The sequence below is a fragment of the Fonsecaea erecta genome, assembly GCF_001651985.1.
Source record: "Fonsecaea erecta strain CBS 125763 chromosome Unknown Scaff3, whole genome shotgun sequence".
Classification (NCBI taxonomy): Eukaryota; Fungi; Ascomycota; class Eurotiomycetes; order Chaetothyriales; family Herpotrichiellaceae; genus Fonsecaea; species Fonsecaea erecta.
This window is the reverse complement of record NW_017387246.1, coordinates 529,426-542,658: the sequence shown is the minus strand read 5'-3', so window position 1 is coordinate 542,658 and position 13,233 is coordinate 529,426. Positions and strand designations below refer to the sequence as shown.

Here is a 13,233-nt window from a genome sequence, read left to right as displayed (position 1 = left end):
CCAAATATTGCTTCGAATGCCCTTAGACGCATTGACAGCTCCGTCACGGAGCACGGCAGTTGGCGCCGCTGTGGCGTCGGCGCCGGCCATCTTGGGAGTCAACGCAGACTGTGCAGCCCGACACTGTCACATCCAAGCAACAGCGCACTGCAGCTTTAGTGCGGGAGAGAGCGCATTGCCGACTTCGACTTCGCGGAATGGAGGGTAAACACTGCACTCTTAGTGTCATGGAGACAGAGGGCATTGCGGACTTCGTGAGGCGGAAGTAAACCTCCTATGAGAACCACCCAATCCGTGTGCTCCTAGCTCTCTGGGCTTGCGGCCTCTCTGGTGTTAGATACATGGGAGCAAGGGCGCTCAATCTGGCACGGGCGTTGGGCGCATGTCTCAAGCCAGCATGTGTTCACAAAGGCAAAATCGTATTGATGGAAGCGAGAGAGGAATCCAGCTTGAAGGTTCAGGCTTGCACACAGTTGTGTCCATGAGGCTGTCAAAGAGACAAGGCGTGGGGACAAGGTTAAGGGTCCGACTCGGCCAATTACCGGGGTGCATTTGACCACATCGAGTACTCCATTCTCGGTACTTGTGAAACACCATGGCGGCTGAAAGGGGAGAGACATGGATTCCTGTGACAGCCCCTGATTGATGTACCTATTGATTGGTTCGCTAATAGTCACGTCCTACTAGTCGATGCTGGGTCTGGCGCGAGTTGCGTTCATCCAGTCAGCTGGCTTCCCGAGATCGGCGGTACGAAGGGCGCCTCGTCGCCTTCTCGGAACAGAGCCTTACAATCACAACAGATATGACAGTAGGTACTTGTATTTGCGACACTGGGGAAGCTTTCGTACCGGTTTCAGACAGTCACCAGCTTGGTCGCAAATTCCCAACAGTAGACCGGTCACCGAAGGCGATCAGCGGAATTTATGAGTAAGACAGCTCAGTGTTTCGACCGAAGCCGAGAGCCTGACAAATGACTCGCGGAATAGGTTCGAAAAAGGAACCGAGCTGCCTAGTGACAATGGTGAGGCTGATTGTCTCCAGAAGGCACGTACCAAGAATATGCTCACCACAATATGCGGTGTCCACGTCCCCATGTGGCTGGTGTCTACCAAGCTGGAAAATACGTGTCCGGTCGGCGATGTGTCTAGGCTCATGTCTATTCCCGATCGGAGACGTTCATTCCCCGTAGCGTAATGTTCTGCTTCCAATGCCGGGCTCAATCGTGCAGCGATAGCCGATGTGTAATCTTAGGAGGGCATATATATCCAGCACTAATCGGATTGAGAACCACCCGCTCTCCATTGGGGAAAGCAGCCATGCAACTTAGAATATGCAGTGATTATCCATCACACCAAGCTCTCAAATCGCGGAGAAGAGGTCAGCAGAACACGTGGCCTGAACGAGAAAATGCTGATATTTGGCGATGGCGTACTCGTTTTGATTCGCAACATTCGTCGAGGCATTTTCGGAACCGCATAGCTGGATGCCTAGTGTACCGAACTGTAAACTAGAGATTCATTCCAGCCACAGCGATGACGAGTCTGACCCAGGACATCTGGGGCTCGATACAATCGAGAGCAATTCAGCGTAATAGGATAGTCTCCAGGCAACGTCCGGCGACGTTATCTGGCATTTCTCCGTCGTCCTTCCTTCTTGTTTTGGCTTCGCGGTTCTTTCCGCGGATCACCGGAAGGAGCAATAGCATCCCACCGCATAAGAGATTGACTGATTGGATCGAAAGCGATTGTGGCGAAGACATTCCTCACGCGAGGTCATTGTCGACCTACCTCACTCGTAGGAAGCGGGCTATACTGTTTGTCGCTCATTGGAACCCGAATTTGCTCCGAATTTGCGCACACGCCTCGCTTGAAGCGGGAGCGCGAAGATGGGAAGAAACAGATCCGGCGGCCACGAGCAATATTTGAAGGTCTCTCATCACCTCATCGGTAACGTGCAAAGCAATTGGAAGGGCAACACCGTGTCGCAAGACACGAGATTTGTGGCGTGAAGGGAAAATATCTCGCGAAGTTGCCTGTGTGGCGAAATGCTCTCACGCTTCTGCATGTCTGTGCAGCGACCCATCGCACGCATCCGAACCAATGGCACGAAAGGGACTTGTGCATTCAGTATACCGAGGTTGAAGTGCCGTGCTGAGAGCTGCTCACAAATGTAATACTGCGATGAACATGAAGGTGATAGAGAGTAGGTTCGTCCACCACAGCTATGGCTGCAAAGACACAGAAAAAGCTTCCCGTGAGGGTATTGTGATCTTGTGACCGTGTTACCCTCTTTCTGCCACCTCATCGACGACCATGATCGATTGAGAAACAAGGCAGGGACAGACGAGTTGTCGCTCTACCAGCTGAGCACTCAGTGACAAGCCAATGTCTACAAGACAGATGAGCCTGGCCCTCGAAGATTTCCGCAGTGTTCTGTGAGACGTGGGTTTCCCTTCTCTTATTTGTGCAGCATAGTCTTCCCTCGTTGTCTTTTGAAGCGTTCCTCCACTGCCATGCCCGCAGAATCTCGTTGGCATCAACAGGGGGTTCGGTTTCTGTGGTGGATTGTCACGAGAGAGGAAGTAATTGGGGAAATACATTTCATCAAGAGGACAAGAGGAAAAGAGAAAGGAATCATTGAGACCTGACCTGGAGCCCAACGCAATGTCGACCACCGCAGAGCATCACTTGGCTACACGGGAATGCCATTGTACAGTGTAACTCGGAGAAGCACATCGTGTGGATTGCTCGCTGCAAGCGTCAGAGGATCGAAGGGGGTCTGTGAATAAGGCAGTGGCCTGTATGTCAGCCTCAATATCGTCATTGAAGTGAGACGTGGTGTGTTGTTGGCAAGGCAGTCGGTGCCTTGGGGCATAGGAGGGCAAAGATGAACACTGAAAGACATACGCCTAAGGTGGTAAAGCAAGAAGGCAGTCACAACCTGAGCACCTTTGGGCCACCTACATACATAGCTACCTAAAATAAGGCTGCGGTGCGAGACCATTTTCCAATAGTGCGTTAGATACCTCATAGAAGTCGAGGTGGCCATCTGCATTTGGTCGCGACGCCCGGTTGCAGACAGGCGGACTTCGTTTGAGCCAAAGCCGCACCCTGATGGTGGAGGTGGGGAATCGTACGCATAAGACCTCGTAGTCGGTCCGTGATACGCGAGGGTAAATCACAGAGAACGAATGTATAAAGATATGCTCTGTCTCCCCTCAAACGTCTCAGATCAAGCTCCCTTTTCTTACAGAGATGTGTGTGCCTGTTTCAGCTGGTGGTGAGCAATACGAGTGAGTAAGTTGAAGTTATTATTTAGCCAAGGATGGGTTTTGGGGGCGGGCAAGTGAGGCTAGTGAGGCTCAACTGAAGTGTGGGTGGGGCTGGTTCGCGAACTAGAACTTGCATAACAAAAGGCAACCAGGGTTCCACCATGAAGCAAGGGTATGACGAGCCCAGGGAAGGTGCGTTGCGAGCACTTGAAATTTCCCTCTTTAAAGTCGATGAGCTCCTGGTGAGGGTATAGAGCCTCTTTGCCATTATCCTTCCATGGACTGTGTTCCCTTTTGCAGCAACACCAAGACAGGGTCAATTCTCTAGAATCGTCGCTCCGGGAGCTAATAACGGCACAATCTGGCATCGTGGCCATCAGCACAACAAGCACCAGATTGAATTCCCTCCTGTCTTTTGGAACCAAGAATCCTAGGTGAGTTAGGACCGTTTCTCCCGAGGAAAATCGGCCAAGGTGCCCCAAAAGTGCCTCAAGCAGCGCAACCTTTGCCAAAATCCCAGAACTCTGCGAGTTTCTGTCCGGGAAAACATTGTTCCAGGCCGAATCCACCCCTTTTTGGTGCTACCGGGACTGACGCTAAAGGACCTTTTTGTTCGTGCTTCCAGGACTTGCATGCTATGGCTTTCCCGAATCCCGGAGACAGACGACTTCCTCATTTGAAATCAAGCCCACCCGCCGGCGGCGGCGGCGGCGGCGGATCGGCCCCTTCGGCAATTGCAGCTCACTCGGTGGTCCAAAAGCAGCCTGCTCTGTTCAGGTACCGCTCTCCCCCTCTCTCTTCCTATATATACGCCCACCAACACTGGCTCTTTTCCGTGGCCACTTTTCTGAATATTTCTTGGCTGTAGGACCAGGAGTCACCAGCAACATGATTCGTCGCCGCCCATCAAGCAGGAGCCATTCGAGTCCTTGAATCGGTTGAGTCTCACCGAACACGCAAGTGATACGAGACCAAGCAAACGTCCCGCGATTGAAACAGAATGGTGGCCCAGCAAGATCAGAGCTGGCTCAGCTTCCCCAGCATACTCTCCCGGCCGCCATGAGCACGAAATTTCACATATACACTCACCCCCGCCGGACTCGAGTAGGCAGTCACCGTCGGGGGGCTATCAATCGGCTCAGCAGACGCCCGTCTCATCTCCCAAGCCAACGTCACGCCATTTAAGTACCTTCCCACGTCAGAATAGCCGTGCTTTCGCCCATCACATCGAGTCGGAAAGAAAGTATCATGAACCGCGACCCGCTTCAGCTCATTCCTCCCAGGATGATTACTCGGAGGTAGAAATACGGCCGCTTTTACAGCCCGAGACGAGGCCTATCTCCCAGGAACAACTCGTCAATGAAGTAAAAGGCATCTACGCTGGGCTCGTTATGGTTGAGAAGAAGTGCGTGGAGATATGTGCCCAACAAGCTCAAACCACCAACAAACTCAACAACGAGCAATGGCAGGCATTAATCGCCCTACACCGCACTTTACTTCATGAGCATCATGACTTTTTCCTGGCGTCTCAACACCCAACGGCATCGGCAGCGTTACGACGCCTCCCGACAAAATATGCAATGCCGGCACGCATGTGGCGACATGGTATTCATTCTTTCCTGGAACTTCTCCGCCATCGCCTCCCATATTCTCTGGAACACATGCTCAGCTTTGTATACCTCGCCTACCAAATGATGGGACTTCTTATGGAGTCAGTACCGGCCTTCCACGAGACCTGGATAGAATGTTTAGGCGACTTAGCTCGTTATCGTATGGCCATTGAAGAGGTTGACCTACGAGATCGAGAGACTTGGTCTAATGTCGCTCGAATGTGGTATCAGAAGGCCGCCGACCGTTCGCCCGATACCGGAAGGATCCAGCATCACCTTGCAGTTCTCGCCAGACCTCACATCGTTTGCCAATTATTTTACTATTCCAAGGCTCTCATCTCCGTCAACCCTTTCCCTAACGCCCGGGACTCAATTATGCTTTTGTTTACTCCCCTATTGGAGGTATCCTCGACCCAGAAGCCGAAGTTGGAGTCCACCCCTTCCAAATATCCCAAGCTCGAGAGTTCTCTAGTAACTGCCGCCGGCCTTCTATTCACTAAGGGTTCCGTCGACCAGTATTGCTTCCAGGTTGAGCGATTTACATCGGAGCTAGAGAGTCATATAGCACGATCTGGCGTCAATTGGAAGGCTCAGGGACCAGAGGTGGCTTCTGCGCTGATTGCATTCCTTCTTGACTTTGGCTCGGACGACAATTACCTCTGGAAAGCGTTCCGTGCCAATCACGATCGAATTAAAGGTTCCCAACCAGAGACGCAACAAGAGCAGCAACAAGATTGCAGCACCACGATTACCCCGATTACCCCGGATCCCATGGCCAAAGAACGTATCCACCGTGAATTCTGGGAACAAACATCCATCGATGCAAGCGATTTCCGCCAGGCCTCCCCGCCTCCCGAGCACCGTATCAAAGACAAATTCACGTCGGCAGATGAAGTAACTTCATATGGCCTTCAAGTGTGGTCCCAGGCTATAACCATTGTAGCGGGCAAGCTCGGAGATCGCAATATCCTACCTTTTCTGCATCTTACGTTAGCATTCGTTTGGTCACTGTCATACGTTCCAGGCGCCCTGATCTATGTCGAAAATTATGTTCCGTGGAGAGTGTTGGTCCTTTTCTTGAACAGCTTGAGCAGATCTGGTGTGGTTGATGCGCACGTCGAATCCAAGGAGTTCCCTTTACAACGGTCCGGTACGGGAAGACAGTTACCCGAAGACTTTCCAATCCGCGGCCTAGTCTGGGCGCCGTACTATTTCCCGTCGGACTTTTTCGAGGGAGAGGTTGCTGACGAAGATGAGCGCGCATTGGAGCTGCCAAGCCACACAGCACCACGGGCTGAACGGTGTCTCTGGCTGGGAGTTAGACTTGCATCGGTAAGTCTAGGTATCCTGACTCTTCCTTCTTCTACTGACCCTTTCCAGTTGAATCGCTACATGACATATGACGCTTTGACAAAGCAATTTGGTTGCACCAGCTTTGCTTTGTCGCTTGCGGATGATGCCTCAATGCATACGTTGCACGTTCAAACACCCACCACCGTTGAACGTGACCTGCAAATGACCGACGTCTGAGAGTGAAGGGATCAGGAAGCCGCGAGCTGTGAATCTGGCCAATGGTGGCGACCGTCGAGTTGTTCCGACCTTGTGCCGGGGTCCCCGCTGCGATTTTGGCTTCAGAAGATCCTACCAGACGAAGGCGTTTGTTTGTCTAGCCCGACAGTTGGTTGACACAAATCGACAACTGGACGGACCCAGTCAGCGCACCATAATTTGACGTCAAGATCGGAGAAATGCTACTTAAGGGGATGTGAGATTGAGAGGATGCGAAGGGTTTACGACTTTGGGGCCGAAACACTCTGGCCACTGCCAAGGAGAACGGTAAGGAAGAACAAGGGTTTGCCAGTTGCGTGCTGCGATTTTGTGGGGGGGAGGTTCATGGGGACTACTAATCTTGAACTGGACTCGGGGTCCCGACGCAAGGCTGGCTAACTCGCTCAAAGTATTTGAAAACGCAAAGACCAAAGAAACACAGCCTCGAAATCGGCCATACACGGCCCGAGAGGGTAAAAGAAAAGGCTCGCGGGTGTCCTTCGGGACAAGAAACAACAACTGAGAAACTTGCGACCTTTTTGATCACGAGACACACGACTTTCCTTGTGTCAAAAACAAGCTATTTTTTCATCTTTTCCACATAATGCTTCCCAAGTAATGAATGGGTCTCTCATGTTGCTGCTTTCCTCAACCGTAAACATACCGTACGCTGATATCACATGCCAATGCTCCATACGCAGCCCTGTCACTCGAGGTTTGAAGTGGTCCTCACGAGAGAAAGAGCCGAATACATCCACTCTGGTGGTCTCGGGCCTTTTTTTTTATTATTATTTTAGATTTCCCCGGATGGAGGCGGCAGGGAAATCAGGCTGGGGAGAGTCATGATACGGAGCTCGACGAGGTTAGCTAACTCAGTAGAGGAGGCTGCAAGAATACGATGACAATGGTATTCGTGGGCTGGCTTTGGAGCAGACTACGGTCATTGGTTGGATTGGGAAGGCGGGGGGGAGCCGACATCGAACAGAGACGACATCGAACAGAGACGACATCGAACAGAGACGACATCGAACAGAGACGACATCGAACAGAGGTGACAGGGTCGAGGGCCAGTCACGACGGAGGAGTATTAACAGGTAGGAAAGCAAGCAAGTGAATCCTCCCCCCAGCTCTCTACCGCCACTACGGTTGTGAGGATTCCACCATCTACAGTTACGTTCCAAGGGTACGACGTACATGCCTACTGAACGATCAACTGACTACGTCGGGATGGGTTGTGTAGGGATGGACCCCCCGCCAACAAATATTATGGGAGGCAAGGAGGAAGGCAGGGGGATTGTGAGGGTTGCCTTGGACGTAGACTCCAAATCATGAACTGTGCAGAATTTCAGGTTCCAAGCCCATGATCACGGTTACCAAAGGTCAATCAATTGATTCATTTGGAGAGGCCGTGTCATATTCATTTATATAGGTTGGGATGATGTGCCAACTCCGCGGTTCCGACACGTCCATACCAGAAAACCAACTCATCCAGCAGCTCTAATACATGGCAACATGCCCTCCTCCTACATTAGAATCGTAAATAGCTCACTCGCCACCAGCTCAGCACGGCGGCTTAACCGACAACAAACTGCCCACAAGCGCGCTGTACAACGTCTGCTTAGATGGAAGTGCTTGGCATCAAATCTTGCGATGGTCTGTTTCGCTCCTCCGGTGAATATGCATACCCTTGGTCGAAGCGATGGTCTTGATGACGGCATCCGGCGACACTGTTGCCGTCAGAGAGGCCATGAATTTATCGAGCTCGAGCTCAATCCCGGAAGCTTGAACTTTGCCCGTGAGGTTGTCTTTGTTCATTGAGGGATTGTCAACATGGCGCGGTGGGGACGGGCCATTGGCCATGGCGCAAGAGCTTGAGCGTGCCTCGAGGGTTGCGCCGCACATTCTCTGCTCCATACTGATATCAATCGCTTCCATCTCTCTCAGATACACAGACAGCATTGGGTCATCCGGGACAGTGACCAAGGCGAATGCCGTCAGTGGGATCCGTCGACGTCTGTATCTCCTCAGCTGTCAACATCGGGTATACTCCTGGAGTCTGGGAATCAGAGGACGTACTCTTCTCTGTTTATTGGCGCCATTGCTGATCGCGCAATATGAAGAGATGTCCCAGTGATACTGCACCTGGTCTTTGGCGGGATGCCGGGATTGGTATCCATAGATATCAATGGCTCCAGGATCCGAATAGTTGCCACGGCCAGGAATCCGGAACTGATGGCAGATGGATGGGCTAGATGACGACGGCAGGTTAAGTGTCTGGTGCAGTACCAGCAACAATATATGATAAAGGAGGGAGAGAAAGGAGGGAAGCCAGAGCAGGGTGGAGGGGGAGCATGATGACCCCGAGCAGAGGTGACAAGGCGGGTATGCAGGCACTACGTCTGGCCTTGAGCGAATCGGAGCGTGCCATCTGCAGCTAAGGCTCGTCCAGCCTATCAAGCGCGCAGCCGGTAACAGGTGGGCCCACAAGTCCCAGATATACGAGCATTCTGATTCGATGCATGTGACATCGGGTTTGCGTGTCCGAGACTATTTGGGCGTGCTGAGATATTTCCTCCCGTGCCCTGATCTGCCGGCCTGCAATGCTGAGCATTGTAAAGTGAGACTGAGCCATTGTATCAGCCCGTTTGAGGTTGATGGCATATATCTGATTGCGCCCGAAAGGGACGCTGAATGGTCACCTCTGGAGTTGGTTTCTCGATGGTGGGAACGAACCAGCCATGCAAAGGCGAGGAAGCGGTCTCCGGATTGGGGTGTTCCCGCACGTGCTCAGCCTCTCAAGTAGTCAGTCCAAGTCTTGAGGGACACCGACCTTGTTTCATCGATGAATGTGCTCGAGGTCGCTGTCCTTCCCTTCCGACTGATGACGATTGACCTATTTCCAGCAGCAAAGTCGGAACGAGGACCATCTTCCCACTTCCCCGGGGCGTGTCTGGCGAGTTCGGCGACGCACATGAACCGACCGTCCTGCACTGGTCATCTACATACACATTCATAAGTCAGCCCTATCGACTCTCAACCGCTGCGACCGTGACCTCTCGAACTGGGGGAGCTGACCGTTACTATCGCCTGCAGAGTATGTTGTGAGCAGAGAGTCGATAACTTGTTGGAGTCTTGTATACGCATCGCAATCTGTCACTGGTGTTCAGCATTGTTATGAGTGTTAAGCCTTGGAAAAAGTCTCAAAGCATGCAAGAATCTCTCTGTTTTGTGGAGAGACTGTGAAAGTGACAGATCGAAGCGCAGACTCGTTTCTCGTTCCCTTGCAGGATGACTGGCGTTGTCGAAACAAGCGTCCAGGATGTAAGCTTGGGACCTCTTTGTTATGGCGGATAGAAGACGTGGTGATATTAGTAGAATGGAATTTACCCTGTCCTGTGGTGATCCATGCGTCTGAAATTGAAGGCTGTCTGAACGTGACTCAACATGGAGGGAGTCCGATTGTGCTGTGAGAACGCAATGGCCCCGAACTGTCAGGAAGCAGCATTTTCGAACTTTTGAGGATCAAGGTACTGTGGTCTTGTTGCTCGAGACAGCAAACTCATTAGTCTTCTCGAGCGCATATCCAGACGAAACATTTCCCCTAACGGAACCAAAACAGCATATCGACGAAGACCTGTACTCTGTGCAATCCTGAAGAGGGCTGTCTCTGGAGGACACAACGAATGGTAATTGCTCTATGCACAGCTGGTTCACATGAAATTACATCCACTGATGCCGCCGATGGATTGAAGTGAAGTTGGACTGACGTCGAGGGAAAAGTCTCCATCGAGGCGCCACATGTTGTTAGCTGAGGAGCTAGGGCTAATAACTTCTGGTACTGTACTAGCTTGAGCGCCACAAATGCACAGCCGCAGCACGTGGCTGAAGGCCCTCGGGACGCGCCGACTCCCCGGACCTTAAACCTTGGCACCAGTACTTTTGCACATCGGTGCAGGAAAATCCATTTTTCCGCCGCCGCTTCCAGCTGCGTGATGCAACGGACTAGATGTATCTGGCAGTCGTTCAGGTGGCCACCTTTTTCTGACCTCTACTCTCATTTTCCTGCCTTAAGAAGCGTGGCTTTTCCTTGATCAGGGCTGATCCCGTTGTTGTGAGCTGACACCGTCGTCGTAGTACCGCACTATGCGCACTGTTAAGCTCAATCTCGAGTGTCCCTGTCCGCTCTGTTGTATTCGAGCCCGCAGCCGCACATCATGCTCAGCCTCACCAGCTACATTACTACTCGTTCTCGCCGGTCAGCTCATTGCTGCGGCTGTTACAGCTCTCTGGAAGTGAGGACGACGAAGGAAAGCATCGGCACGTCGATCGCAAGCATTTTTTATGGTAATGGTCTATTCGATTGGCTGTGGCGAAATACTCGCCCTGCTTTTGATCCCTGATCGCCACTTCACGCCAAAAAGCCAACCCCAGAGGTCTGAGCATGGTATGATGGACGGCTCTTTCTTCCAGTAAAATAAGAGAACGGCTCTAGAAGACCATGAGACCCCTGGTAGGACGAAAATGAGGGAAACGTCAAATGTCCTCGAAGATTGGCATTTCGCCACCACCACGATGTCTCTCTAAACGAAAAAGCCAGGGGCCCTGTCGACTTTGATACTGTGGACTCTCATCAAGTCATGCTGCACTGCCAACAAGTGCACTTCATCATATCGAGGTTTCGCCCTTCTTTCTTTTTCGACACGTAACGGATGCTCGTTCCTTCTGAGCATAGCCCCAATGGTAAACGGACCACCCGCGACGGTGAGGGATTAAGTTCACCCTACCATAATGCAACACTAAGGCGGCGGAAAATCACCCCCATGCTTAGGTGGTGATGTGTATATCTGACCGCCTGCTGAGGCGAATGATATTCTGAGGCGAACAGCGGAAGCTTCTGGCGCATTTCACCTGGTCGGACCGAACTTTTGATCCTTTTGAGACGGTGTATGGCGGCCAACGGCGGCTCAGACTACGTCAAGAAAAATGCTGCGATGCTGCGCTGTCAGGCTCTTCAGGAGCCACATGTGCGTACCGAGGTCGGCCGCTGCCTTGATTGAGCGGTGACCGAAGGTTTGGGTCGGTGACAGGTCTTTTGTTGATTGCACACTGCACTCCACTGACAGAACATATCCCAAGTCATGTGGCCCTCATTGGTCCTTCCTCATCGCCGTCACAAGGCAACCACTATTGACCAAGGGGGCAGCACCATTTCGCTGGTGTGCCACAGCGTCAGGCTCGATGGCCACATCTGGATCATGGTTCACTTCATGCCAGAGTCGTTCAGGCCCGATGGAACCGAGACGGGTCACTGCCTTTCTTGGTTTTCGGAATATGATTTGGCAGCACTAAGTTTTCGGCTCCGTCGTCGTGGAGTGTTGTCAGGAAACTTGCAGGCGATCAAAGCGAGTTTGCCTTGCCTCGGGTGTACTACTCTGTAGCGTCCACAATTCCAAAACGCCCCAGCTGTTGATCAACTGACCACATGCGAGGTATGGAAGGTGTTCGACTTATGTACATCAAATTTGACGCCCTGTTTGGGCCTCCTTTCTATTGCCCCAGGCATACCGGCGGCAGCGGTGAAAAGTTTCCAATTTGGCTGACACGGTTTTCAGTGGGTCTTCCGAAGCAGACATCGAGGGCCCCGGCAGTCAGCCTAATCGACGGGGATCTCGCTCCGGGAACGGACCACGAATGACTTCTCAGCAATGACCTGGTTCCAACGGACGCCTGCTCATTTCATCGAGATTGGGCCTCAGGGGCTACGAGAAGGAAGCTTACGCTGTGCACGGTCGTTCCTAATCATCACTTAGTGCAAGGCAACATCAACAGACCTTTTGTTCGTGTTTTTCGGGGGTGAGCTCCCTGCCCAATCTCTCTTGCTGGTTGTCCTGAAACTGCGGAGCAGGTGCATTACGTGTATTACAAGTAAGTACAAGATATTCTGTACTTCGTTCTTTCGAAGACGCCTTTTTTCTGCGCCTCCACTTTGAGCTGCTGCGTACTCGTATACGTGGCGTTGTTCAACACCCCTCTGTTCAACGCCCGCATTCATCGGAGCTCTTGAAGGATGGATGGATGGCTGGCTTGCTGGGTCTCGTATTAGTTTCCGACGCGAGCAGGCATGCCTCTCGTCTGTCCGCTGTTGATGGTTGCCTTTTGAACGAAACCACGCTGTTCCACAATCCAAAGTTTCGAAAGGAGCCTTCGGGGTTCATCCCTAGAGTCATTGTGCTTCTGGGATTTGATGACACGGAGAAAAAGGCAAACAAGAGAAACAGGCTAGAGAGATAGGTCAAAGATCTGAGCTCCATTTTTGATGAAGGGGCTGGTCACCGGTTCACGAGTTTGGTCCGTTGCATGCGTATCTACCCAGTATGCAAGCTTGCCACATACGGAGCTCCGAAAACGGGTTGTCTCTCTGTCCCTCGGTCAGGCTGGCCCTTTGTCTAGCCTGACCCCTTTTCCTCCCTTCGAGCAAGTCACTCCTCATACCACGATCTCCTCTTCTGCTCTTCTGGCCGTGGTACACTTGGAAATATCGGGGTTGATGTTGGGTGCACGAGCAATGAGGGCACACCCAGCTATGCAGGAATGCGAGAGCACCCCCTTGTGGGCGAAAAGAGGATGTCATCCCGGATACCATGGCATTTCGTGGCCCAAGCTGATCATGTAGATCCCAGATTTTCGGTCTTGTACAACTCCCAGGTTCACATGTCCGGATTCTCGATCCTTTCCCTCAACGTCCTTTGGGAACCACAACTACTCTGTGATACTTCCCTTTGTGCAAGTTGAATGCTACCTCAT

General features: G+C 52.1%; 2 protein-coding genes across 2 annotated transcripts; one reads left to right on the top strand and one right to left on the bottom strand.

Moving 5' to 3' along the window:
- Positions 1–3,908: 3,908 nt before the first annotated feature.
- Positions 3,909–6,411, top strand: AYL99_03448 (hypothetical protein; the record flags this gene model as incomplete). Its single annotated transcript, XM_018834964.1, has 3 exons — positions 3,909–4,048; positions 4,140–6,213; positions 6,262–6,411. 3 exons carry the CDS (start codon positions 3,909–3,911, stop codon positions 6,409–6,411), a joined length of 2,364 nt encoding a protein of 787 aa, XP_018694614.1.
- Positions 6,412–8,067: 1,656 nt separating this feature from the next.
- On the bottom strand, positions 8,068–8,528 carry AYL99_03447 (hypothetical protein; the record flags this gene model as incomplete). The annotated part of the gene is made up of 2 exons (XM_018834963.1): positions 8,068–8,443; positions 8,506–8,528. The coding sequence occupies 2 exons, from the start codon at positions 8,526–8,528 to the stop codon at positions 8,068–8,070; spliced, it is 399 nt and encodes a 132-aa protein (XP_018694613.1).
- Between the last annotated feature and the right edge of the window lie 4,705 nt (positions 8,529–13,233).